Genomic DNA, 25,730 nt, shown 5'->3' on the forward strand with positions numbered 1-25,730 from the left:
CCACTTTGTTTGCAAGTTCCTGCCATAACCATTGTATTGTCTGCTCCTACCTTTGTCCATGGCTATGCTAAAGGTCAGGCGTTGTAGTCACTATCTGCAAAATGCTTGCCCACCGAGAAGTCTCTCTCATGCCCAGGTTGATTGCCTGATTTCAATCCAGTGTGACCTCCTGCCTAGTCAGCCTGTCCATCTGCTGTGTTAAGAATCCTTCCTGGACACCCTAACAAATTCTGCCCTATTTAAACCATGTGCATACTAAGATGGTGCCAATCAAAATAAGGGAAGTTGAAGTAATCTATGACAACAACCCTGTAATTTTTGCATCTTTCTGAAATCTGTTTACTGATCTGCTCCTCGGTATCCCAGTGGCTATGAGGGAGTCTGTAGAATACTTCCAGTAGAGTGATTGCTTGCTTCCTGTTTCTGACTTCACCAACACTGACTCAGTAGGTGATCGCTCCACGGCACACCCCCCCCCCCGAAGCTGTGATACAATCCTTGATAAATAATACCAGTCCCCCACCTCTTTTGCCTCCCTCTATTTCCCTTTTGAGGCACCTAAACCCCAGAGCATTAAGCAGCCAATTCCGCGCTTGCGACTGCCAAGTATCTGTAATTGTCACAACATTGTAATTCTATCTACTCTCCATGCTCTCAATTCATTACACTTATTCTTAATACTTCTCAAATTAAAGTAATACATTTCAAGCCATCCACTGCCTATCCTTCCGCAGAGCCTCTCGGCACGTTTACACCAACTGCTACGCCATCTGCCCTATCGCTCCAAATTCACCAAAAAATACTGCTGTTTTATAATCATTTTTAGAATGCAGCAATTGCTGATAAGGCCATCAATTATCATTGCTTTCAAAGAATTCTTGATGAATCTCCTTCATGGATGATGTAGCCCTTTTGGAGAAAGGACGCCCATCATGCTGATGCATATGGAGCACCAGAATTTAGATCCAATGGTGATAAAGGAATGACAATATATTTCTAAGTCAGAATGTGACTTTGAGGTGATTGCACAACAAATCAACAAACTGAATGAGGCAGAAATAGTCTTAGAATTATATTGGTGTGGAATGTAATTGTGTGCAAGGGAACTTATTCAAAAAAAAAGCAATCGCTCCTGGTTACTGGCACTCATTGTGCAGCTCTCACAGCACAATCAATTTGTTTTATGTCCTCTTTGAAAAATAAAATGTATTTTGTTCATGGGATATGCACATCACTGGATTTGCCAGCATTGATTGTTCATCTTTAATTGCTCCTGATTCAATGATTCTGTCAATGGGCAGCCATTTTAGGTATGTCTGGAGTCACATAAAAGTAAGAGCAGAGGAGACAGAACTCCTCTGCTAAAGGGCATTGGTGAACTAGAGATAAAATAGACCTATTCACAATGGAAGCAGCCCTTTCAGCCCATCTTGTCCATGTTGGCCAACTTGCATAACTTAACTAGTCCCATTTGCCTGCGTTTGGCCCATATCATGTTAAATTTGTCCTGTGCCTGTAACTGTCCCATGTTATCATGGCGAACACATACAAACTCTTTACAGACAGTGGTGAATTAACCCAGGTTAATGGCACTATAATAGCGTTATGCTAACTGCTCTCTTTTGGGGTACCCATAATTGTATCTTCCTCTACCACTTCCTCTGGCAGCACTCACCATCCTGTGTGTGAAAGTGTTGCTCTTCAGGTCCCTTTTAAACCTTCTCCTTCTCTCTATGCCCCCTAATACAATGAATACCATTACCAAAGTTGAAATTTTTCACTAACTTGTGCTTTTATTTAATTACTTGAATTTAAATTCTGCAGTTGCAAGGTGGGATTCAACCTCATTTCTGGATCAATGATACAGAAATTTAGCTTATGGTCCAGAGACTTAACCACCGCACGATTGTCCTCTGCTAACAATAACCTTATGCACAGATGCAGTTATGATGTGTGGTGCTATTAAGTGGCACATTATACATGGTTAGATGCTATTTGACCAAACCTCATTTGCAATTGCTACAAACATGATTAGCCATTTATATACATTCAGAACCTTGCAAGAAAGGTGAGAACCATCTCCTGACAATTGCTGGTCTGATCAATTCTGTAGGGGCTGTTGCATAGATACCCTCCTTTATGACTTTCACTCATCCCTTACGATAGATGACCTTTAAGGTCTTCTACCACCAAAAGCTGATTGATCAAGACCCAAACACTTTTCGCATATGCCTTCTTTGTTATTTCCCTTTCCCACAAATGGATTATTAAGGACCTGAACACTCAGCCCCATGCTGACCCTTTCATTATCCAATCGGATCCTCTCTCAAAGGCAACCTCTACACCATAATCCACATAGGATGGAACTCCTCTCCTGGCAGAGGACATGAGTTACTCAACTATCCCCATAAGAACATAAGACAGCAGCAGAATTGGGACATTCAGTCCACTGAGTCTGCTCTACCACTCCAGTGAGTACAGGCCCAGCACCATCAGATACTCCTCATATTTTTGTCTCCATCTTTGTGCACAATTCTTGTGTAAGGTGATTCATTGCATGCAATGCTTGTTTTTGTAATTGGGTATTTCTACAAGGTTCTATGTTGTGGACCCACGTATTGTCCTTTTAATACAATGATTCTCTGGCTAATGTGGTTCTCGGTATGTACACTCAGTGACCAATTTATTGGGTTCACATGTATATCTGTTCCTTAAAGCAATTATCTACTCAGCTAATAATGTTCATCAACTTGATTCATAAAAACATGCAGATATGGTCAAGTGGTTCAGCTGTTGTTCAGACCAAACTTCAGAGTGGTAAAGAAATGTGTTTTAAAGTGACTTTGACTGTGGAATGATTGTTGGTGCCATACAGGGTGGTTTGAGTCTTTCAGAAACTGCCGATCTGCTAAGATATTCACACACATTAGTCTCTAGAGTTTTGCAGAGAATGGTGCAAAAAATAATTTTAAAAATACAGTGAGCAATAGTTCTGTGGGTGAAAACATTTTGTTATTAATAGAGGTCGGAGGAGAATGGCAAGACTGGTTTAAGCTGATAGGAAGGCAACAGTAACTCAACTAAGCATGTGGTACATAAGCAGTGTGCAAAAACTATCTTTGAATGCACCACACATCGAACCTTGAAGTGGATGGGCTATAGCAGCAGAAGACCATGAATATACAGTACACTCAGTAGCCACTTGATGAGGTACAGGAGGTACCTAATAAACTGGTTATTGAGTGTATCCTGATATGTTACTTTTCCAAGAGTATTTAACAAATTCCAGGTGTAAAATGGATATAAGACATGGTCAATGTCTAATTAGGGTGTGAACCCATTTTATATCACATATGATTGTACCACAAAGAAAACATATTAATTATGTTGATACTGATGTTAATTAAGGGGAAAACAGCATTGGATATTTGCAAGAACTTTACTACTATTCAATATAAAAATATAGTATCTTTTTGCATCAGCTGAAGGGAAAGGCTTGATTTAATACGTTAATTGAACACCAGTACTCCCTCTGTAATTCTTTGTGAATTTTGAACAGATATCTTTGCATCAGCCTGTGAGATTCTGAGTCAGGAATAGATTCTGGTGCCCTAGAGGACCACTCAGATGGTTCAGTTAGTGTACATGAATATTGGTAAATTGCTTTATTATTGTCACATATAGTGTGCAGTGGAATACATACCTTGCATCCGATTTGTCGGAGAAAAGTGAAAGATCAATTGGAGTTGCTGTTCAGAATAATGGGTGATTGAAAACTAGTGTGCACCAGGAGATCAGTGAAAGCTGATCTACTTGAGCAGGAATTTGTTAGAGCCTTTATGTTCTCAGTTGATGGGGTTTCCAGTAAAAGTACATTTTGTTAACAGAATGGTGTCTACAAGAAGACTTAATTAAGTAATGGGCTATGTCCTGATTACAGAGTAAAATAGTTGTCCACCAGTCTAACAGTAAATTCCATTTTCTGTTACAACAATGGGTGCATGCTATAGCAAAATTAATAAAATTCTTGAACCTTGAATGTCATCACTGCTGCGTTCCATGTTAGTACTTCTCGGCTTTGTTTGTGGTTCCCTGTTACCACAGTCACACAATTTACATCCCTATTTACTAGTTACTACTCCTGACGATTCTTTCTTCCCCAACACCATTCATTATAACGGAGCAAGGTCATAACGAGGCATATTGAGGTCAGGAATCCATTTCATCATAGTAGGAAACCTTTCAATAGTCATACGGGCTGGCGCATCAAATGTTGTCATGTGACAGTTTTGGGAAGGAATAAACAGAATACAGAGTGAGAGTGAGCGATTGATGGAGTGATGGGATGAGAATGAAAGTGCGAGAGAAAGACTGAGACAGAGGAAGAGAGAGAGAGAGAGGCAGAAAAACAGGGACAGAAACAGAGAGATAACTCTTCTAGAAATCCCTCTTAGATACAAAGAATAGATCAGTGATAATCAAGAGAGAAAGCAAGGTTTAAAGGAAATGTGTAAAGATCAGTGAAAAAGAAATGCACTGATGTCTTAAACTGTGTGTCTGTCAGAGATTAAATTTATGTAAAAATGATGATCCAGAAATATATTGTAATGGGAACAGAACTGCAGGAATAGTGAGAACATTTTATTTATCTGCGAGCAATATCATCCAACATCACCATGCAGGTACTGAGCTGAATAAGGTCTATTATATTTTAGTGCCTCCCATGAATTAAAAATATGATTTATATTCACACCATGGTGTATAATATCTCTCAGAACCATCTTAAAGTACTTCATGAAATGAATTACTTTGAAGTGCAGTTATTATGAAATAGATAAAAGTATCAGCCATTTCAGCATTATACATTGTTCTGTGTCAATCCTACCATCGTGACCATACTGGCTCGATAAATGGGCCACCCAATGAATTCAGCTTCACTATAATTGTTACTTTAAATTGAGAATCTATGGTGTTAGTTACAACTGAATCTATTTCTACCTTGTTTTCAAGCAGTGCATTTTAAACTCAAAGACATCCTACAAAGAGTGTTGAGGTGAGAAAGCACATTGATCTGTTTTTGCTTTGTGTTGACAGAAGCTATTGACTTGGAAACCTCCAAATAAAACCATAATGTTAAACATCAACTTATGGCAAGAAGCTGACCCATGCTTTAATGTTTCATTCAAATATTGGCATCTTTTCTAAGTGAAGCATTCCCTGATTACCATACTGCGATGTCAGCCTTCATTAAATGTTCACATTCTGGAGTGGACCTTGGTGTCAAATGAATGTGTGTTGTATTTATGCTGCTTTCAGGCAACCTGTACTATTAATCTTTCAAACAGAGGACAGAACTGACCAGCCCAATTAACCTGAGTGTAATATTATACAATTCTTATTGTCACAGCTTGCTATTTTTCCCATGATATTAATCAATAAAAAGGGCACATTCAAAGCTTCAGCCTCAAAATTCTATTTAAACAGCATGGAAGCCAAAATTATATATGTCTGAGAATAAACGTGGTTTGAGTTAAATCATTTAAGCCATTTTCATTATTTTTTAATTCAAAACACAACGGTCTGAAAGATACTGTAACCTTTCCATCATGAGTAATTCATTGTAATCCTCAGTTTTAATAATGATTTCTGTTATTCATATGTTGGAATATATTAATGAAGCTTTCTGAACAGTTCAGGGTGACACTGAATTACTAGAACATAATTGTACTTAAACCCTGCTGTGATGTATTAATATGCATTTTCTATTGATGTCAGATGTGCACTCTTTGCATCTAAGTTCAAAGGGTAATGGAATCAAACCTACTTCAGAACTTGTTATCAAAAAAAGGGGTTGGACTACTTTGCATCTCACTTCCTTGATAATCAATAAGAATAAAATGGAGCTTTATTTCTCACATGTACATCAAAACATACAGTGAAATGTTTGTGTCAAATCGGCGGGGATTGTGCTGGGCAGCCGCAAATGTTGACACACTTCTGGTACCAGTATAGCATGCTCATTACCAACCAACCAGCCATTAGAGAGTGGGAGGAAGCCCACACAGTCACAAGGAGAATACATAAACTCATTACGGACAGCGGCTGGAATCGAACCCAGCTGTCATTTTAAAGCTTTGCACTAATCACTACGCTATCTTGCTGCCTATGTATAGTTCCCCTATGTATATTGTGTATTGACTGTGGATCTCTTCTTTCAATAGTAATCTAAACAAACGAGGGAGTGCTGCAGTGGCAGAGGACCAGTCTTCCATTGTTCCACGGAATAATACTGTACAGAACTAGTACCTTCAGCCTACCACGTCCTTGACAATCATCAAACACCCATCTATGCCATCCCCTTTTACCAGCTTTTGGTTTATAGCCCTCCATGTTCTTCTGACAATAGTGTTCATCAAGATACTTCTAAAGTATTATGAGAGGACCTGTCTCCACCAACCTTTCAAGAAGTGAACTCCAGATTTCAACCACCTTATTGGTGAAAATATCTTTTATCTCCTCAAAACTTTCAGTTCCTTACCTTGACTAGACGACAGGCCCGAAATATTGTTGAGGATCCCAACCACCCAATCCCAAATCTCTTTGACCCACTATTGTCAGCAAGAAGGTACAGGAGCATCGGACCAGGACTGCCAGACAGGTTAACAGCTTCTTCCCTCAGGCTAATAAATATCCTGCCAAGGTCTCATCACTAGGCCAGCAAGCTGTTTACTGTTTACCTGTTTTGAATTATATTTTATTAACTTATTTATAGTAATGTTTTGTTTTATGTGCAGTGTGTGATATATACACTGTGGTTGCACCGTGGCCCAGAGGGACACTGTTTTGTTTGGTTGTATATATGTACAGTCAGATGACAAAAAAACTTGAACCTGAACTTATGCCCTTTATTTTTCAATGCTTCTGCTGCATTAAACTGAGAATTCATCTGACATTATTGGTTACCATAAAAAAAACAATATAAATATGAAGCAAATGAGGGGATTTCTGACCAATAGTTCCTGCTCAAATTCACCTGTAGAGTGTATGGCGATGATCATGGTTCCATTTGTGTTAAGGTGCTATATCTCAAAGTCTAAAGATCTAAATGGCAATTGTAGAAAAAGTGGAGCCACTGTAGCACAGTGCCAGAGATGCAGGTACAATGCTGACTTCAGCTGAGTTTTCATATTCTCACTGTGGGTTTCCCTCAGGTAGGTTATGTTCCTCCTACATCCGAGGACATGCAGGACAGTAGGTAAAATGGCCATAATAGTTTTCCTTAGTAAGTTGTTAAAATGGTAGAATCTGAAGGGAGTTAATGAGAAGTTGTGGGAAAATGGGATTAAATAGGTGGTTAATGGTTATCATGGACTTACTGGGCAGAAGGGCCTGTTTCTGTGCTGTATCTCACCATAAATCAATGGCTGTGATTTTTGATGCAGTGTAAGGTGCTACTGAAATACAAATGCTTTCACAAATTTCATACATCAATCAAGAATTTTGACCTTTGACAATGTTGACTTGAATCCAAATACTGTACAGCTGAAGTTAAAAAAAAATCAACTGCTGGAGAGACTTCCAGACCAGACAGCATTTGTGGGGGAAAATGGACAGTCAACATTTCAAATCAAGACTCTTTATTTGGACTGATGATGTGCAGGTGAAGGATCTTGACCTGCACATTGACAGTCCTTTTCCTTTCACTACTGTCGCCAGTTCATACTAACTCATCATGAGTGCATAGTGACTGCTCTAGAATAGAACAAGCTGAGGGAAGTGAGTGACCAGCCAAATTGCAGTGACACCAAACACATCATTGCTCATTGGTTACATGTAAGCAAGAGAGCCACCCAAGTGGTTGATTCATAAATCAACCAAGAAAGCACTTCTTTCACTGCTGGCTGAATTTAAACAACCGATCATCTAAAATCTCCGCTGTGGCACAGTGCTTACTGTTTTTTTTTAGCGTCACATTATTAGCTTTAGCTGTCAGAAACGTCAAAACGAGCAGTGAAATGTGTTGCTTTACATTAAGCTGTTACATTAAACCACACTAGCTTTTAAGCAACCATACCGCCCAATGTCCTCCTTGTCCATAAAATCATGTTCAGTTGCACTCTTACGTTAAAGGTTGTCGTAAAATTTGAAAAAACAAATGGGATGACCAAATATTAAAAACATTGGATTTTCCTCATTAGGTCTTCCTGTTCATTCAATAGTTTGAAATTATTATCAGGCAGCAACATATACTGCACCCATAATTGGGAATAACCGACTCTCTGGTTTGTCCAAAGAGATTAATCAGAATAATTCTTCCTTCACTGGAGACTGTGGACATTGGAAATATGAATCACTGGCGATGGAGGATCAAATGGGAAGCTTAGTTTGCATTCCCTGACTCTTAGTAATCAGTTAGTAATTCTTCCAGAGTAACTTTGGAATAACTCTTCCCCTTCTTCAGATTGTGTACTTGAGCAATGTCAATCACTGGGCAATACACACAAAATGCTGGAAGAACTCAGCAGGTCAGGCAGCATCTATGGATGTTTTGGTTCCTCCAGCATTTTGTGCCTGTTGCTCGGATTTCCAACATCTGCAGATTTTCTCTTGTTTGTGATCAATCACTGAGGATGGAGTTATCAAAAGGATATCTTAATTTACATTAACTGTTTGTATAAAGCAAAGTAAAATGCTGCATTTTTACCCTTCGAATAAACTAATAAATATCAATATCCTTGTCAAACCAGTGAATAAATTGTACTCTCTATTAGAGCATAATTTAGAGTAAACTTCAATTTTGGGACAGAAATATATTTTAGCCATTCACTCTCAGGTTAATAATGAATGTTTTAATACTGTATTTGTTCCACTAATAGTATATTGTGTTTTATGTTGTAATTTAATGGTTTCCACAAAAGATGAACAATCCGATGTCAACAGATCGTGTTTCGAAAGGAAAAGGTTGAATTTTACCAAGCCTAATTAACAGCCTCTCTCAAAAGTACCCGAAGCAGATTTTATAATAAATAATGTCAGTGATACTTACAGCTATGGCAGGTTTCTCCAGTGTAGCCAGTCCCAGCACAGTCACAGTGAAAGGTGTTCCAGGATTGAGAGCACTCTCCTCCATGTTCACAGTAACTTGGTAAACACCTACAATTAGAAGAATTGCCATCATGTTGACCGGCTTGCTAGCAAGTATATGGAACAGTTTTCTCTAGTAAGCTCAAAGTTCAAAGTAAATTTATTATCAAGGCATGTATGCTACCAAACGTTATCTTTTATTTTCTTGTAGGCATTTACAGAAAAAAAGAAATACAATGGAATTTCATGAAAAACTTTTCATTAGCGCCTCCAAGAAGACCACAAACTTGTTGTTGGGTTTGGCGACTTGCATGCCTCAATGACCCAGACAGCTACGTTATCTGGAGTCAGAGCTTTATGCATTGAATCTTGGTAGGTTCATCGGTGCCAAACAAAAGGTAGAGGCCAAACTATGAGTGTTCCTCGGTCCTCCCATGTTCGGAGGTTCAGCTCAGGGCTAGTCATGCTGACTGGTAAAACAAAATAGTTACAGAAACAGCAATGAAGAATCCTACAGCTGAGTGTGACTGTATTCCTGAGTCTCTACCCGGAACTTACATGACTGACACTAGTGAAAACCACGAGGAAGCCCTGAACACCATTACAGATGAAAGACCTTCTTTGCTGCCCTAAATGCCAGAGCAATTTTCTGTTTATGTATACTTACTTACAGGTAGTAAGTAAGTATACATAAACAGAAAATCAATGTACAAGGGAAGACAAACTGTGCTCATAAAAATAATACCAGGAACATGAGTTATACAGGAAAACATAGGAATGTTAAACTTGATCACCTTTTGAACTGAGAAGGCATGGGATGAGAAAATGTATAATGAGATTTGATGGCACTGGGGAGGATCTCATAGAAACCTATCAAACACTGAAAGTCCCAGATAGAGTGGACATGGAGAGGACACTACCCACAGTGGGGGAGTCCAGGACCAGGGGGCAGAGCCTCAGAATAGAGGGATGTTCCTTTAGAATAGAGATAAGGAGGAACTTCTTCAGACTGATGGTGGTGATTCTGTGGAATTTATTGCCATGGACAGCTGGGGAGGCCAAGTCATTGGGTACATTTAAAGCAGAGGTTGATAGGTTCTTGATTAGTCAGGGTGTCATAGGTTACGGGGAGAATACATGAGAATGGGGTTGAGAGGGATACTAAATCAGGCTTGAAGGAATGGTAGAGCAGACTTGATGGGCCCAATGCCCCAATTCTGCTCTTATCTCTAAGATACAGGGCATGGAAAATGGCTGTTCAGCCCAAAGGCCTACCACCCATTTAATCTCATCCTACATTTATCACATTCTCATCAGTTTTCCTAGGACACTAGTGGCAGTATCTACCAACGTACACAACTTTGGAACGTTGGAGCAAACCAGAGCAGCCCAAGGAAACAGTCATGGTCACCATGAAAAAATTTGTCTAATGTGGATTGAAAAACTTGAGCAAAGCGCACAAAATGCTTGAGTAATTAGGTATGTCAAGCAAGATTGATAGAGGGAAATGAACGGTCAATGTGTTGGGCCAAGGCCCTTCATCAGAATAGGGTTGGTATACTTGAAGCAAAGGAGGCAACCTAATAGACATATATAAAATTATAAGAGGCATTTATATGATCTTTTCCCTCATGGTGGTGGGGGAGAGGGGTGTCTCAGAAATAGGCGGCCATTGTTTCAAATTGAGAGTGTTAGATTCAGATGTTTTAATCCAAGGTTCTTTCAGAAGTCAGGAAAGAGGCACAAAACCTGTTGCTACACAATCGTTTTAATAGAGCTGTTAGGGAGGGTTTAAACTAACTTGGCAGGGGGATGGGAACTGGAATGATAGAGCGGAGGAAGGGGAAAACAGAAATAAATCTAAGATAGCGAGCAGTAAAGATGTCAGGAAAGACAGGTACGTGATGGGGGCAAATTTGTAGCCATTGGGATGAGTTGCAGTGCAATCAAAGCAAAAAGTACCAAATACTAGTTTTAAGGTGTTATACTTAAATGCACGCAGCATAAGGAATAAGGTGGATGATCTTGTCGTACAGCTACAGATTGGCAGGTATGATATTGTGGCCATCACTGAGACGTGGCTAAAGGATGCATGTCTCTGGGAGCTGAACGTCCAAGGATACACGGTGTATCGAAAGGATAAGAAGGTAGGCAGAGGGGGTGGCGTGGCTTTATTGGTAAGAAATGATATTAAATCATTAGAAAGAGGTGACATAGGATCGGAAGGTGCAGAATCTTTATGGGTTGAGCTAAGAAATCACAGGGGTAAAAGGACCCTGATGGCAGTTATATACAGGCCTCCAAACAGCTGCAGTGATATAGACTACAGATTAAGAACAGGAAATAGAAAAGGCTTGTCAGAAGGGCAGTATTATGATAATTGAGGGGGATTTTAACATGCAAGTGGATTGGGAAAATCAGGTCAGCACTGGATGTCAAGAGAGAGAATTTGTAGAATGCCTGTGAGATGGCTTTTTAGAACAGCTTGTTGTTGAGCCCAGTAGGGGATCGGCTGTACTGGATTGGGTATTGTGTAATGAACCGGAGGTGATTAGAGAGATTGAGGTGAAAGAACCCTTAGGAGGCAATGATCATAACATGACTGAGTTCACTATGTAATTTGAGAAAGAGAGGCCGAAGTCCGATGTGTCGGTGTTTCAGTGGAGTAAGGAAATTATAGTGGCATGACAGAGGAACTGGCCAAGGTTGACTGGAAAGGGACACTGGCGGGAAGGAAGGCAGAGCAGCAGTGGCTGGAGTTTATGTGAGAAGTGAGGAAGGTGCAAGACAGGTATATTCCAAAAAAGAAATTTTTCAATGGGAAAAGTATGCGACCGTGGCAGACAAGAGAAGCCAAAGCCAAAGTTAAAGCAAAGGAGAGGGCATTCAAGGAAACAAAAATTAGTGGGAAGACAGGATTGGGAAGTTTTTAAAAGCTTACAAAAGGAAACTAAGAAGGTTATTAAGAGGGAAAAGAACTATGAAAGGAAGCTAGCAAATAATATCAAAGAGGTAACTAAAAGCTTTTTCAAGTATATAAAGAGTAAAAGACAGGTGAGAGTAGATATAGGACCAGTAGAAAATGATGCTAGAGAAATTGTAATGGGAGATAAGGAGATGGCAGAGGAACTGGACGAGTATTTTGCATCAGTCTTCACTAACAAAGACATCAGCAGTATACCGGACACTCAATGGTGGCAGGGAAGAGAAGTGTGCTCAGTCACAATTACGACAGAGAAAGTACTCAGGAAGCTGAATAGTCTAAAGGTAGATGAATCTCCCGGACCAGATGGAGTGCACCCTCGTGTTCTGAAGGAAGTAGCTGTGGAGATTGCGGAGGCATTAGCAATGGACTTTCAAAAGTCGATAGATTCTGGCAGTGTTCCGGAGGAGTGGAAGATTGCAAATGTCACTCCGCTATTTAAGAAGGGGGCAAGGAAGCAAAAAGGAAATTATAGACCTGTGAGCTTGACATCAGTGGTTGGGAAGTTGTTGGAGTTGATTGTCAAGGATGAGGTTACGGAGTACCTGGAGGCATATGACAAGATAGGCAGAACTCAGCAAGGTTTCCTTAAAGGAAAATCCTGCCTGACAAACCTATTACAATTTTTTGAGGAAATTACAAGTAGGCTAGACAAGGGAGATGCAGTGACTGTTGTATATTTGGATTTTCAGAAGGCCTTTGACAAGGTGCCACACATGAGGCTACTTAACAAGATAAGAGCCCATGGAATTACGGGAAAATTACATACGTGGATAGGGCATTGGCTGATTGGCAGGAAACAGAGAGTGGGAATAAAGGGATCCTATTCTGGTTGGCTGCCGGTTACCAGTGGTGTTCCACAGGGGTCCGTGTTGGGGCCGCTTCTTTTTACATTGTACATCAACGAAATGGATTATGGAATAGACGGCTTTGTGGCTAAGTTTGCTGAAGATACGAAGATAGGTGGAGGGGCCGGTAGTGCTGAGGAAACAGAGTCTGCAGAGAGACTTGGATAGATTGGAAGAATGGGCAAAGAAGTGGCAAATGAAATACAATGTTGGAAAGTGTATGGTTATGCACTTTGGCAGAAGAAATAAATGGGCAGAGTATTATTTAAATGGGGAGAGAATTCAAAGTTCTGAGATGCAACAGGACTTGGGAGTCCTCGTACAGGATACCATTAAGGTTAACTTCCAGGTTGAGTCGGTGGTGAAGAAGGCGAATGCAATGTTGGCATTAATTTCTAGAGTGGAATAGAGTATAGGAGTAGGGATGTGATGTTGAGGCTGTATAAGGCTCAGGTGAGATCTCACTTGGAGTACTGTGGGCAGTTTTGGTCTCCTTATTTAAGAAAGGATGTACTGACATTGGAGAGGGTACAGAGAAGATTCACTAGAATGATTCCGGGAATGAGATGGTTAACATATGAGGGACGTTTGTCCGCTCTTGGACTGTATTCCTTGGAGTTTAGAAGAATGAGGGGGGACCTCATAGAAACATTTTGAATGTTGAAAGGCATGGACAGAGTGGATGTGGCAAAGTTGTTTCCCATGATGGGGGAGTCTAGTACGAAAGGGCATGACTTATGGATTGAAGGGCGCCCATTCAGAACAGAGATGCGAAGAAATTTTTTTAGCCAGAGGGTGGTGAATCTATGGAATTTGCTGCCATGGGCAGCAGTGGAGGCCAAGTCATTGGGTGTATTTAAGGCAGAGATTGATAGTTATCTGAGTAGCCAAGGCATCAAAGGTTATAGTGAGAAGGCGGGGGAGTGGAACTGAATGGGAGAATGGATCAGCTCATGATAAAATGGTGGAGCAGACTCGATGGGCCAAATGGCCGACTTCTGCTCCTTTGTCTTATGGTCTGATGGTCTTGATATTAAGCTTTGACTGAACACAGAAAATCTGAAAAACACATGTATATTGAAATATACAGTAAAATGCATCACTTGTGTTAATAACCAACACGCCCGTGGGTATGCTGGGGACAACCTGCAAATGTCACCACATATTATTGCACCACAATGCTTGGCAGAACAACACAGGACACAACAAAACAGAACACAACAAGTAATCAAACAATACCAGCAAAACAATCTTACACATATACACAGTCTTCTAACCCCAAGATAGTCTGTATTCCTCGGCCTCCAGCACACCCAGATTTGATATGACCTGCATCATGGCTTTTCTTTGTGCCTCTCTCTCTTGAGCTAGCTCTTCCTGATTTCTTCTTCTACACCTGGTTTGATTCTAAGCCACCTCTTTCCTTCTCCCACTGTCTTTGATTAAGAAGATATAGCCCATTAATCTCATTACCCTGCTATCAGGAAGTAATTCCAGAAAGCTATGACACAAAAAAAAAATGAGCTGTAGGGTACATGAAATCTATTTCATTGTGAAGATGAGAAAACACCCTGCTCCAATGAGCCCATCAGTTCTTAAAGCTCTGTTTTTTTTAGGAGAAGGAACATTAAGTACGTCTTTGAGGCTAGAGGAAAACATTTATTTCTCATCAGACATAAGAATTGTTAATTCTTTATTATAGTCATCAACACCCAATTCAGAATCAAGAACCTGCTTGCATTATTTTAATGTCAAATTAAGCAGTTGTGCAAAGAAACTTTGGATTTTAGTGTATAAATTAACACAGCTCATTTACCCCATTGTTATGCCTTCTGCATATATTTACAGCAAGCAGGCAAGGCACTCTGAAAGGAATCATTGAATGAGCAGTACGAGACATATTTACATAATGAGGGACACACATAGATGTTATTCAGCATTATTTCCTTGATATGGAAAGTGCTGTTGAGAGCTCTGCAACAGGGAAATAATTTAGTAACAGATCTCCTGAAAACAATACAATTCAACAGAATCTCTTGTGTCTTCAATTTGATGTTGATAGCTAGGCTGAGTGGGCAAATGCATAGTAGATGCAGATTATATGGATAATGTGAGGTTATCAACTTTAGCCTCAAAAACAGAGAAGTGGGTAATTATCTGCATAGGAGAATCAGAATCAAGTTTATTATCATTGACATATGTCATGATTTTTTTTTTGTTTTGCAGCAGCAATACATAAAAATTACCCAGCTGGTTGAGTTTACAACCCTCTGCTGCTTTTTCCATTCCTATGCCTTGGAACCTCCATACCAAATGGTGATGTGACAATTTAGAACACTCTCCATGGTACAAAAATGTGTCATGGTCCAGTCCGAGAAATCTGCATTCCGGTTCACGGTCCAGTCCGTGGACTCAGGACTCCGGGTCTTCCAGCTGTCCCTTGTTTGAGTTAATCATAGGCACCTGATTCCCATTTTTGGGCTTGCAATATAAGTAGCCTTGGGATTGAGTGTGGGCTGCTGGTTTGTCTTGTCAGTCCCTCTTTGAGCAACCTGCTGATGGAAGGCTAGTGAAACTATTTGTGATCTTTAGGCCTGGTTGGAGGACCAATGCTTTATTTGTCCTTGTTGTCACTTGTTGGAGTAGACTTTGTGGTATGGATTTGGCTGTTTCCTGGGCCAGCTGAGTGGCTGCTAGCCACTCCAAGCTAGGTAGGGATCTGGCTGCTTCTGTAGCCAGCTGAAGTTGCTGGCTGAACTGAGACTTTGAGCTTCCCCAGAGCAGAGATGGAACTGTCTGTTGTTCTTTGATGTTCATCTCTTTTTGTCCTTGCCTCTGTTTGGTAAGTCTGGCTGTTCTGCTGTTACCTGATGGAGAGACCTGTCCCACCTTGGTGTGGAGGTGAAATTGAGTCCTGGCTTGTTGCAGGATAAGTCCTGGCTCTATGTTGATGTTCAGTTCCCAGTCTGTCTCTCAGCTCCAGTCTGAGTTATTAGTCTCTGCATTTCAAGATGAAGACCCCAAGCCTCAAACCATGTCATGTCCTTGTCTGGTTCTGGGGTCTGAGCCCGAGCCAAAACCCAGGTTCTGGGTCCTTGTCCAGTCTCGGGCTCTGAGTCCAAGCCTTGTCTCCTAGTCCATGGTCCCACTTTCCCTAGCCCAACTCTGCATTCTTGTCCCTGCTCCTTGCCCTCCTGTCATGTCCCTACTCTAGTCAAGTCCTGTTCCTTGTACTTCAGTGTCTGTTTCTTGCATTTGGGTCTGTTCCCAGAACCCCTTTTGGGACAAAATGATAAAATGCAAGTTAAAATTGAAGTTCCTTGTATACCGATCGCTGAAAGAAAGCAGTTACAAAGGCACGTGGTATGCTGGCCTTCACTGAAGATTACGTGAGTACAGCAAAGCAATCGGTACAGGCTCATGGTGAGAATCAATCTGGAGTTTTGATCTTTGTCAATACTGCATCCCTTCCTAAATCCTGATTTCAATCATGCAACACAAAGTCACAAGATGCAAAATACAAAACCAACAGCACACAGTACATTTCATATAGCATGTTCGAGTGATTTTTGGGTTTAGGTCATTTAAATTTAGCCAATGGCTTTGACTACCAGTCTTTCTGTTCCTGGATATTGTATTGTGGATTTAATTTGGAACAATGCTTTTCCTAAAAGCTGTGTCTCCCAGTCCAGACGCTGCTGGAATCAGAAGGTGTGAAGTTTGAATGTAGCTTCAAAAGAAAGCATTATCTATACTTTGTAAATATGGATTGCCCTTTGTGTTTAGCAAATATCAAGCCCCACATTGGGCCAGCAGACCTTTCCAGCGAAAGCGTCTCAGTATGATGCCTGCAGTACCCTGTTTTTGAATAAAGCTGCTTTGTATCTACCAGTAACTCTCTCCAGTAATTTCATTCACGCAACATTTGGTGTCAGAAGTGGGATACCTTTGTGACCCATCATGTGGCTAGTGATCTTAGCAGTCTAAGTGGGTGAGTATTTTCTAAAATAGCACTCGCACTTGGATCTGTTCGGGTCGGTGGTACACAGGAACGCAAGGTATCACGAATGCGGACAGTTGAACTGGTAGATATAAGTGTGTGTGCATGTGTGGTTATGTAAGTGAGGAAACTCTGCATGTTAACTTGCTGAGACAGCCACCAGTTGCAAAAGATGGTTACTGACAGTTCAGGATGCCAGAGTGGGGGCATGTATACTCATTTAGGGAGCTGCATTTTAGTGTTTGTTTTGCAAGTGTGATGCAAAAGAATACAGTGGGCATAGTGAGTTCAGGTGGTCAAAAGTGGCAGTTTGTGGAGTACATACTGTGGTTTTAAGTACATGGTGTTTAACTGGTACCCATCTTTTTTATTTTGTCTAGTGTGGGAATTGGTGTGGAGGTATTTCAGGGAGAGGTTTTATCCAGATATATCTGTCGGGATGGAACCTATTGAGATCAGGCAGCATCAGGCTGAGAACCCTGATGATCTGAGCCAGCCCTTGACAATGATCGCAGCCACTCATAAGCCCTTCACCCTCTGGGAGAAACAGAGCATTTTGTCTGAGGTGCCTTCACTTGGAAGTTGCATGTGGGAATTCAGAATCCTCACATAAGCTTGAGGAAATGGTTGAAGTTCACCAGATGCACCCTAAAGATGTACACGTGTTGGTGAAAGCGAAGTGCCTGAGGAATATGTGGGACAGGATGGCCCAGGGGGTGCAGGATAGTACATGGGCAACTACCGGGAGCACCAGCAATGAAGAAAGATACCCTTCTTTTAAAGGGGAAGTGAGGCAGTGGCTGGGGGGAGGTGAGAGTGAATAAAGAAGCTGCTTTGTATCTACCAGTAACACTCTCCGGTGATTTCATTCATGCAACAACATAGCACATAGGGTTAGGACTTCAGAACAGCAGTGGTCACAAGAAAAAAAAATATAGCCCAAATCCCTGATTGCCCTGCTTGTTCTTCCAAGAGAACATTGGAGGGAAACACTAAGCAAACATTGGAGGACAGTACTGAGCAAACACCACAGGAACAAACACTAGAAAGCAATACCAAGCAAACACCAGAGGGCAGCACCAACAGAAGGCAAACCCCAACTGAGAACAGATTCTAGTGGCACACAGAGGCTCTTCCACTCACCTCGGCATCTCCTCCCTTGGGTGACTGCAAAATATGATCCTATGGCCTAGGCTTGGTGCTTGCCACAATCAAAGGTCTATCCTTATAGTTAGAATAAAATAGATATCTTTATTTAAAGATGCAGCATGGAATTGGGCCTCCTGGATCTTTGAGCTGCGCTGCCAGCAACCCACTGATTAACCCAATACTAATCATGGGACCATTTACCATGACCAAGTAACTTACTAACTGGTATGTGTTTGGCATGTGGGAGGAAACTGGAGCACCCAGAGGAAACCCATGCGGTCATGGGAGTACATACAAACTCCTTATAGATAACATTGTAATTAAACTGCGAATCCTGACACCCTCAGCTGTATTAGTGTCACACTAATCTCTACACTACTGTGACAGGAATTCCAGAGACCTTGACTGTTTTAAGCAGAACTTTAAAAACTCCAGCTGTATCCTTGGGATACATTGTCATCAGTGACAAAGCTAAGAAAAGTTTTTAAAAGAAGCAGGGAAAAAAATCAATATGTGCCTTTAATGTTCTTACCTCATGAAGTGTAAAACACCTGCAGATGTGGCAAGAAAAGGATAGAAATAAAGATGATAAAAACAAGGTCCAATATTGAATATCCTTACTGTGGGCTCAGGGTGTTCATTTTGCAAGGTGTTACAGGATGGATCAAAGGGAAATGGTGAATGCTCCGAGAAGGTGTGTCAGTACGTTCTTCATGTTACAATGTATTATTTTTAAAGAAAAATAGAGCTAGAAATCCACTCACTGGCCACTTTATTAGGTACAACCAATGTTGTAGCATGTTTTTTTGAATTACTGTTGCCTTCTTATCAGCTTGAACTAGTCTGGCCATTACCCTCTGACCTCTCTCATTAACAAGATATTTTTGCCCACAGAATTGCCACTCAATGGATGATTTTTCTTTTTCACGCCATCCTCTATAAACGTGAGAGACTTTTCTGTGTGAAAGCCCAGGAGGTCAGCAGGTTCTGAGGGACTCAAACCACACCGTCTGGCACTAACAATCATACCATGGTCAAAGTCACTTGGATCACATTTCCTCTCCATTCTGAAGTTTGATCTGAGCAACAATTGAACCACCTGACCAAGTCTGCATGTGCTTTTGCATTGAGTTGCTGCCACATTTTTGCTGGTTAGATATTTGCATCAACAAACAGGTGTGTAGGTGTATCTAAGAAATTGGCTACTAAGTTTAGGTGTAGTGTAAAAAAGGGAGTGGAAGTCCAAACACACTGAAGACTTGGTGCAAAAAAGTTGACATAGCAGTAGTAATTTAAGCAGGAGAAGATTAAGATGATGAGTGAATTGCTCACATTCCATATGGGAGGGTATTTTTCCAAAGCCACTGATGTTCTTCAGCTGGAAGGCAATGAGGAAATTGTGCAAAAATTGATTGTAGTGGTGAGGGAATGCAAATCAAAACAGTATTATTTTTGGAAATGAACTCCAAGGTATGTCACTTTGTAACTCTTCCGAAAGCTACAGAAATGCCATTTTCAGCTCTGAGATAGTGGAGTGTTCCAAGCTGGAGTAATATCATCAGTGCCGTCAGGTATAAAAATATCACATGTAGGATGTGATCTGTATGGAGATGGGAGCCAAAGGTTTCTGGAAATTCTATCAAGAGACTCCTGCATGTGTAAGAAGATGAGTGAGAGGATTGATAGGCAAGGAGGGAAGCAGCAGTAAGGGACCCATGTGTGTAGAGGTGTGAGTGAGTGTGCGTGAGTGTGCGTAAGTGACCAACTGGCACCTACATGTGTGACTATCTACGTGTAGTCTACTGTCACCTTGGTCCTACTTGTCTCTGAATTGAGATCTTTCTAATGTAAAGGAAAACCACATACATGTGTTTTCCTAGAACTAGAGGCTGTCATGAACAATTCCAGCAGTAAAATATCTTCATTATCATAACTTGAGTACTTAGAGCAATAAACAGAAAATGCTGGAGGAACTCGGCAGGTCAGGTAGCATCTATGTAAAGGACATCTTCAAGGGGCAGTGTCCCAAGAAGGTAGCATCAATTACAAAAGACCTCAGCATTTGGAACATGCCCTTTGCACTTTACTAGCATCAAGAAATACATGAGCTGAAGACCCACACTCAGTAAGAAGCTCCTTCCCCTGTGCCATCAGATTACTGAATTGTCCATGAAGCTATAACCATACCTACCTTATTATTCTTCTTATCCACTATTTATTTATATTTGCAGTTTGCATTTTTCTACTGCTGTCACAAAAATTTCATGACATACATCATTGATAAACAAAAATCTAGTTAAGATTCTGATTCAACAAACTTCCCGCAGGAATGAAGCTAATCTTCAGAACAGATGAGAAACTGGTGACTGCACTCTAGAACAAGAATTACACAAACCTCAGGTGTCATGCTGAAGCATATGCATGCTCAGAGACTTTCAATTCTTTCTCAAAAAGCTCACTGAAGTAGTTGATATAATGAGTCCCTTGCTCAACATCCACCGAACAAAGTTCTCTTACCGACTTGCCCCTTTTGCCCTATTTTGTTCAACAAGAAAAGCTCATGGCTACACCCCAGAAACATGAAGTGATTATTCATCTGTGCTCTACAGGGTAGCATCCTCAGTCTCCTACTCTACTGTGTGTAAACTCATGATTGCTTGGCAAGATTCTGCTCTGACTCCATCTGTATGTCTGCAGATGATAGCACTGCAATGGAATACATCACAAATAATGATGAGTTGGAATACAAGAAGGAGATAGAGACCTTAATATCATGTGTCATGCCAAGAACATTTCCCTTCACTCTCAACAAAACAAATGAGTTTGTTATTGATTTAGAAAAGGATGGTGCACATGCTCCTGTCTTCAACAAATTTGAAGATGAGAGGGTTGAGAGCTTCAAATTCTTAGGTCTGATAGTCTCCAGCTTTTCTGTTTTTATGTCAGGACCTTAGCATCTGCATTTTATTGACTTTCAGCCTAGTTACACTCATTAAAGTTACTCTCATCATTTGCACTCTTAACTTTTGATTCCCAAAGCAAACACTCTATTCAAAGCTCTGTCACAACTGTATACATCTTTGAAAATTGTTTACACACATTTTCTGTGAAGAGGGCATTTGTATATAGTTACTATATATAAATGAGTCAGGCAATCAGAAGATTTAGGCATGCTCATATCTTGTAAACATCCTTGCTAGAATAAAAGATACCATAAAATCTTATTGTAAGTAGAACATATCAAAACTTCAGAAGTATCCAAGATTCACCTCAGGATATATTTCATTTTCTGATCTACCACAATGTCCTGAGCTTTTCCTTCAGTTCTCTCCCCTGCATAGACTTTAAAACAACCATGCCTCCATCTAACTTTTCTCTCAAATTGTTCAGATGGATGATTCTTAATCTGTGAAATCAACTGACATTTGCTGAGCGACTGTGTGTGTGTGTGTATATATATAATATACACACACACATATATACACAGAAAAAAATCATTTTTTAAATTTCAGAGTTACTGCACCTGCAATATTTTGTTTTTACGTTACTACATAATCTTTTTTTATTGACTTTGGTGATGGATACATATCCAATCTAATGGCTCCGTCTGTCTAAGTAGACAATGGATGCACCCAGTTCTCCGGGGTGCAGACCTGGGCGATGAATATGGAGATCCTGGGCTGCCCAGACATCAAGATCCCCCTCTCAGCCTCGCAGATGTAGTCCAAAGGAATGTGACGGAGTACATTTGGCATCAGTTTGGCTGCAGGAGCTGCCAGGAGCTGACGTGATACATCATCCAACCGCCTTAGGGGCTCCACTCCGGATTTGTGTAGGGTTTACTCCTTAACCTTCTCTTCTCCCAAAGATACCCACAAGGCAATGGGATCCGTAACCCTGGATAGGGACCCATGCCAGGTACTGTCAGCTGAGCCCGGGACTTGTGTAAGGCAGGGTCATCATGCCCTGTAGTAGTGACATATGGAGCCACTACCCACTACCTTAATCGATACATATAGGGGAGGACAAATAGTCAACTGAAACCTGACGGGGCCTTAGCATTCAAAATATTGCTATTGAAGTTTGAAACAAAATCTAGATTTGAACTATCTAATGGATGAACAGGATATATTTATTTGTACATTATTGGCGGTGTTGGCCAGAGAAAACTAAATTCTGCAAATCTGTGAACAGGAATGACACAAGGAGTGGAAAGTGTACAAAGCAAAAGTACCTGTTCTTGCCACGTGGTTGAAAAACTTGAGGCTGCCATTTTTTGAGACTGTCCTACTTAGTGAACTGTTTCTTGATCAGAGCAATTCCTTTTAATTAAAGCAGTTGAACATGGACACAATGAGTCTCTTGCTGATAATCTGCTAAACCTGAGACCATGTCCAGATAAGAAGCTGCTTACTTGGTTATGTGAAAATGGGCTGTGTTTGGCTGATCTGACTGAACTGCTCTGAGTTAGAAAGAACAAAGAACATGTCTGGGGAAAAAAACATAAAGTTATGGTCTCGGCCTGAAATGTCGACTGCACCTCTTCCTACAGATGCTGCCTGGCCTGCTGCGTTCACCAGCAACTTTGATGAATGAAAGGGTTAACATATGAGGAGCTCTCAGTCTTTATTTACTGGAGTTTAGAAGAATGAAGGGGTGGAGATCATTGAAACCTATTGAATATTGAAAGGCCCAAATAGGGAGGATGTGGATTGGAAGTTTCCTATAGAGGGTGAATCTAGGACCAGAGGACACAGCTTCAGAATAGAGGGAAGTCCATGTAGAACAGAGGTGAGGAGGAATTTCTTTAGCCAGAGGGTAGTGGATCAGTGGAATGCATTGCCACAGATGGCTAAGGAGTCCAAATCATTGGGTTTATTTAAAGCAGAAGTTGATATTTCTTGATTAGTCAGGTTGGCAAAGGTTACAAAGAGAATGGGATTGAGAGGGATAATAAATCAGCCATAATGGAATAATGGAGCAGACACAATTGGCCAAATGGTCTAATTTTGCTCCAATGTCTTATGGTCTTATGAACTCCAGTCATCAGATTAATTCACTTTGTCAGCCAATATGAGCCAAAATATCATCTGCAGGCAAGTTCTTGTCTATATCTGGATTTCCCATAACATTAAACCTGTCTTTTTTTATAGAATGGAAACTTCAACTTGACTTAACAGGAGCATAGCTCTCTTGGTGGACTTGGTCTTGCGTATCGTTATGGAGTATTAGCTGCCAGCAGACACTGATATAGACTTAGTACCAAAGGTCAAGAGGTTATACTTATTGAAGTGCTAAAGATATAGTTTTATCTAAGGTTTGAGTGTGTTTTCCAGCTCGAATTCAGAAGCCTAAAATCTCGGGGCTTTGGAGACAGGTGGATTGAGGGACAGTGTCACGAGAGGAGACCCGTGTGTCATCGGGGGAGTTGGGATATCTGCTGTGGGCCCGAAGACCCAGGATCTTTGCGATCTTCAGGCACAGAGCTCGAAAAGGCGATGTAATGGACTTTTAACATCATAAACCAGCAAGTTATTTGTTATGTCTCCCTGCTTGCTGGGAAAATGGAAGCACCTCCTTCTCCCTTACTAGGGAGAGAGAGAAAACCTGTGGTATGTCGAATGGCGGGTGAAACGCTAAGTCTTTAGGGTAACCACAAGTCTGTGTCTTTGCTATTGCTTTGCTCACACTTGAGTGCTCAGTGGCAGTACCGATGCATTTTTTGCCGGGGGGGGAGGGAGGGGGGATTGTAGCTTGCTGCCGCTTATGCGAGGGAGGGAGGGGAGCTGGGTGGTACTTTGGGGTTCTTAGGTTTATCTGTTGTTCATTCTTTGGGGCACTTCTCTGTTTTCATGGATGTTTGTGAAGAAAAAGCATTTCAGGATGTATATTGTATACATTTCTCTGACATTAAACTGCATCTTTGAACCTTTGAACATCAGATGTAGAGTGCAATCTGTTACACATACATTTCATACCATACATCGCTGCAGGTACTTTCCTTTTAGAGGAATATATGAATTCTATAAGGCCACTTGCCCCACCTGAATGTCACCCTCTGAGAACATTGCTTCTTACAGTTCCCTTACACTATATCCTATTATATCTATCATCACATTCATTCAGCATGGACGGGGCCTTGGGCCCAATAGCTCCATGCCAACTAAAATTCCCATCTAAGCTAGTCCCATTGCTTGTGTTTAGCTCACACAGTAGCCTCTACTATTTTTTCTATCCATGTACGTATCTGTCAAAGTGATTTTTAAATGTCGTTAATGTACCTGCCTCAACTGCTTCCTCTGGCGATGCATTTCACATATGGACATCCCTCTGGGTGAAAAGGTCACCCCCTCAGCTTCCTTTTAAAACTCTCTCCTGCACCCAGATTCTGTATCCTGTAGTTCTCAATGTCCCAACCCCGGGGAAAGACTGTATACATTCTGTATACATATTTATACCCCTCATGATTTTTACACCTCCATAGTATCACCCCTCTCTGCTTAACTCAGTTCCTTGAGTCTCAGCAAAACCCTTGTAAATCTCTGCACTATTTCCAGCATAATGTCATTTTCCCTACAGCAAGGTGGCTAAATCTGAACACAATGTTCCAAATGCAGTCTCACCAATGTCTTGTACAATTATAAAATAGCCTCTATCCTGGTCTATCAGATTCCTTCTTCTTCATCCCTTAACCTCTTCCACCTATTAACTCCCAGCTTCTCTCTTCATCACCCCGGCCCCCACCTACCCACCTTCTCATCCTTCACCTGCCAGCTTGTACTCCTTCTCTCCCCCCTCCTCTCAACCTTCTTATTCTGGTATCTTCCCCCTTCCATTCTAGTCCTGATGAAGGGTCTCAGCCCATACTGTTGAATGTTTAGTCCCTGCCATACATGCTGTTTGATCTGCTGAGTTTCTCCAGTATTTTGTGTTGTTCTACACTCAGTACCCTGATTGATGAAGGTCGAAGTGCCAAAAGCCTTCTTCACTATCCCGTCTACCTGTAACACAACTTTTTTAATCACAGATTCAAAATCATCAACTATTCCAGCAGCATTTGTGAACCCTCTTTGCAACTTAAAACGTAAAATAATCGTCAATCTTATCATACGAGGGAACGATTTAATCATCTTATAAAGCAGGATAGAAGTTATCCCTGAGCCTGGTGGTACATTTCTCTGTTGTTTGTTGTGGTCAAGGGCAAAGCAGTTGCCATACAAAACCATGATGCACCCAAACAGTATAACTGACTGCCATAGTCACAGCTGGCAAGGTAGGATTCGAACTCAGGATTGTCTTTGCACAGTCAATCTGGTAACTCAGCAGCTGCATTATTGGCACCCGATAGCTTTTGTCAAAGAGATAGGCTTAAAGGAGCAGCTTAAGGCTGATTGCTACGATATAAAAGATAGACAAAAGAAGAAAAGTTAGGTAAGGGAATTCTAGAGCTTGGTATCTAGATAGCTATTGTTGGATACTATTTCTACTTTGAACAGATTCATGGATATTAAGAATACTTTAATACTCTGAACATTATTCATCCCTGAACACACATTGATTTAAAAACTATCTTAAGCTAATTGCCGTTCAAAGCTTCTATAATAGAATCTTGTTTGTTTCTCTTTAGTTAAATTTCTGAGAGGTCTTTTGGAAATAAACCATCCGG

The 25,730-nt window shown here is 40.9% G+C and overlaps 1 protein-coding gene across 3 annotated transcripts in view; it reads right to left on the minus strand.

Moving 5' to 3' along the window:
• Positions 1-25,730, minus strand: part of LOC134346869 (contactin-associated protein-like 5) — a 1,934,616-nt gene that overhangs the window by 911,258 nt on the left and 997,628 nt on the right. For all 3 annotated transcript variants that reach the window (XM_063048675.1, XM_063048674.1, XM_063048673.1), the window contains exon 11: positions 9,047-9,153. In XM_063048675.1, the coding sequence (XP_062904745.1) occupies positions 9,047-9,153 (107 nt within the window). The remainder of the gene's footprint in view (positions 1-9,046; positions 9,154-25,730) is intronic.

Source organism: Mobula hypostoma, chromosome 5, assembly GCF_963921235.1.
Source record: "Mobula hypostoma chromosome 5, sMobHyp1.1, whole genome shotgun sequence".
Classification (NCBI taxonomy): Eukaryota; Metazoa; Chordata; class Chondrichthyes; order Myliobatiformes; family Myliobatidae; genus Mobula; species Mobula hypostoma.